General features: G+C 36.2%; 1 protein-coding gene across 1 annotated transcript; it reads left to right on the top strand.

Annotated features, from left to right (window-relative positions):
* The first annotated feature begins 483 nt into the window (after positions 1-483).
* Positions 484-1,443, top strand: LOC141246891 (olfactory receptor class A-like protein 1). Its single transcript, XM_073669166.1, has one exon. It carries the CDS (start codon positions 484-486, stop codon positions 1,441-1,443), a length of 960 nt encoding a protein of 319 aa, XP_073525267.1.
* Positions 1,444-3,393: the final 1,950 nt, after the last annotated feature.

Here is a 3,393-nt window from a genome sequence, read left to right as displayed (position 1 = left end):
TGCAGGTTTTTGTAACTTGTTAAAACAGAATAACTGATTTTCATAAGGGTCCCTGTAACTGTGGCATAATCTGCTTTTATGGTACTTTGCTCAGTACTAGGGAAGTATTTTTTAAGGTAAAAAGGCAAACTTGAAGAAATGGTGTAAGTGTATTGTGTAGTTGCACATTCACACTGGTCATTAACAGACAAAACCTAGGATATAAGCAATGAGCAAATATTATGGAGTAAGTAAGTAGGTAAGTAAATTGTAATAGGACATGTAAATAGCATAGGCTATTTGGTTGACATTGACAATGAGAAAGTACCCTGCAGTAGGTAAGTAGTTAATTAGGTAAGTAAATAGTAATTGTTTATGTAAATGTAAAAAGACAGAAAAAACAAATCTAATCATTTAGAGTATTTAGTGTATTTAGAAGAAGACTACAATAGAAATCAATATTTGTCAACAATGTTAACAAGACTTTTTATTAAAAAATTACAGATGTTGGATATTCAATTTGTCCTTAAAGCCTTTGGCTTTTTCATGATGATATTGATTGGAATTCCGGGAAATCTCTATATTTTATTAAAGTTTACCTTCATCAGAATTAACGAGAAGAAACTTTTAGCAGCGAACATAATTCTCATGACTTTGGTTTTCATGAATCTCCTTATTGTAATATCTCGGATCATCCCCCAGTACCTTTCTGCTTTAGGCATCAAAAACCTAATGGATGACACAAGATGCCAGATTTTCCTATATTCATTCAGAGTGAGCAGAGCCATGTCTATCTGCATCACCAGCCTCCTCAGCTGTCATCAATGTATCCTTATCGCCCCCACATCCAAACCCTGGCTATATTTAAAGCAGAAAATGACACAAAATGTTCTGACAATTATTCTAACTATTTTGTGCTGCAATCTAGTTATACATTACTCTGCTATTAAGTATGCACAGTCTAACTACAATGCTACAACCTCTATTTATACACTACACTTAATTTATTGTGATATGGACTTCCAGTCTTATGATGCCTATATTATTAATGGAGCAATATTTGCATTTAGAGACTTTTTGTTTGTAGGATTGATGGCAATAGCAAGCAGTTACATTGTGTACCGATTAGTACACCATGAAAGATCAATAAAAGGGATTCACAGCTCAGACAAAGCCCGGGGAAGTACTGTAGAATACAAAGCTTCCAGAGCTGTCATCATACTCGTTATTTTGTATGTAGTACTTTTTGGACTTGATAACTTCATGTGGATCTACACTTTGACATTGACCAATGTGACAGCCAACATGAATGACGCCAGGATAGTTTTAGCTTGCTTCTATTCAGCCTTCAGTCCTATTGTAATTATCTGTAGCAATCCTAAACTCAAGCTGTGTCCCAAATCTTTTCAAATGAGAAATTTGCTATCATGGAAGGATCAAAATATTGTGGAAAGGAATAACTAAATGACTTGTAAGCAAATAGTTATTGCAAAACTTAAATTCTATTCTTATGGTTATAGCCATTTTACAAAGGAAATTGGTCATTTACTACTGACTAATCTCTTATTAACAAATTCAATCTGCAGAATAAAGTTAAAAAATCAATTAACTTACTTACCGAACCAGAACCATTGCTCCAATTTCAGAGCTGTGACCCCTGGCCATCATGTGACACAAACAGTGAAGGCTGTCAATCTGATTGGCTGCAGAAGTCATATGATATTATTAGAGTGCTTGCCATTTTTTAAGACCTTATTCTTCCTTTTGTATCCTTTCAGCTAATTATGTTATATTTTCTTTTATTAAGTGTTTAAGTGTAGAGATTTTCGTTGAACGACACCCAGACTATAATCTTTCTTGGCATAATTCACAGAATATTATTTTTTGAAATTCTTGATACCAAAGGCTATATTTACATGCAAAATATATTTATATGCAACAATAAATTGAATTTTGTCTGGAGGCATGCTTGTATCTCATAGATAAAATAGTAGTTTCAGTATTTAACATTTCTTCTTTGAATTTGCACATTATGTATTTAGCTTGCAACTAAATAAAGCTTGGAGAATCCCTTCTACATTTACCTGACTTCTATGTGTGTGAGTGTTATTCTCTGTGGTTGCGCTTGCTCCCTTATAAAAGGATGAGACTGCTGAAATACAAATATTGCTACTCTGACAGTGTTTGGAGGTCCCACCGAGATATCCAGCTGACTGACTCTTAACTGACCAAGTTGTAGACTTCAGAAGACAGAGGAAACAAAGACCATGCAGTGAGTATCATTTTAAGTTTTCTCTTTTTCCTCTCTATTGTTGCAGCTGTGGGATAGGAGAATTTCAGTGCTCAGGGATCTAGCTCATTCCCTCCTTGCATATTTCAAGTGCTTTATATGTCTTTTGATCATATGGATTTATGTGCATTTTATGTTAACAGCTATCTGAAGTTGTGAGACCATCAATGTGAAGCTAGAGGTACTATAAGGATTAATTCAGAACACAACGCCAAGTTATCTTGATCTCCTAGTGAATTGCCATATGGTCTCCACACAGGGGATAATTTGAAGTGATGGATACCCACTCTCACCCAATGTCTGAAAAAGGTCCTCTGCAGCTCTCTGTGAATGCTTGGAGTCAGGTGGTGTTCTGTGCTGTCTAAGTAATGAATTAAACTGAATTGTGTGATGGGAATCTTAAAAGGGTTGAGGATATATATTGGACCTTAGGACCAGAAGTACTTTGAGTAATAAGATTAAATTGCCACTTTCATATAGCCTGCAATGAATTTCGCTGCCATCTGTTTGCCACTCTGAGGGATAACCCCTCGCTCAATTTTTATTTTTTTGCATGGAAAATGGATATTTTGTTGGGAGATGTTTTGTGTCAAGTGTAAATGTACAAATGTGTGTTTGGATTCAGTAAAACTAGTTGACAACAGAAATTGGTGAAGAAGTAGTCGATATTTGTTCAGAAGACAACAGACTTTGGATCACAGAAAGGACATTAGAAACTTTACTGATCATTCAGTGTCAGTATGTTGGGTGGGATTGTGATTTTGTGACACTGAGTGCATGGTTCAATAGTGCACTATAGAAAACCCAGGGATTGGTCAGGTTAAGTAGAATCCTCTCCTTTCTCCCACTCTGCAGAAGGGGCTTGTGGATGTGCTCAGGACAAGTATGGAACTGTAGAACTGATTATGAGATCCAAAGGGAGCAAACAGGCTCAAAATCAATGGCCTGCATTGACGAAGGATATTGTCAAAGACTTTGTGAACATTGATAAATGGCTCAAAAGGGTATAATTGCCATCTCAGGCTACTCTGGACACACAGGTGTTGCGAACTGAAAAGCGAAACGGTAGAAGCTGGTAACATGCTTTGAGTCAGAGCTAGAAGCATGGGGGAGAAGGAGGAGAA

This window comes from Phyllobates terribilis, unplaced genomic scaffold (genome assembly GCF_046119375.1).
Source record: "Phyllobates terribilis strain yellow unplaced genomic scaffold, ASM4611937v1 Scaffold_2__4_contigs__length_985480577, whole genome shotgun sequence".
Classification (NCBI taxonomy): Eukaryota; Metazoa; Chordata; class Amphibia; order Anura; family Dendrobatidae; genus Phyllobates; species Phyllobates terribilis.
Note: the sequence above shows the minus strand (reverse complement) of the source record. Positions and strands in the feature narration are given on the sequence as shown.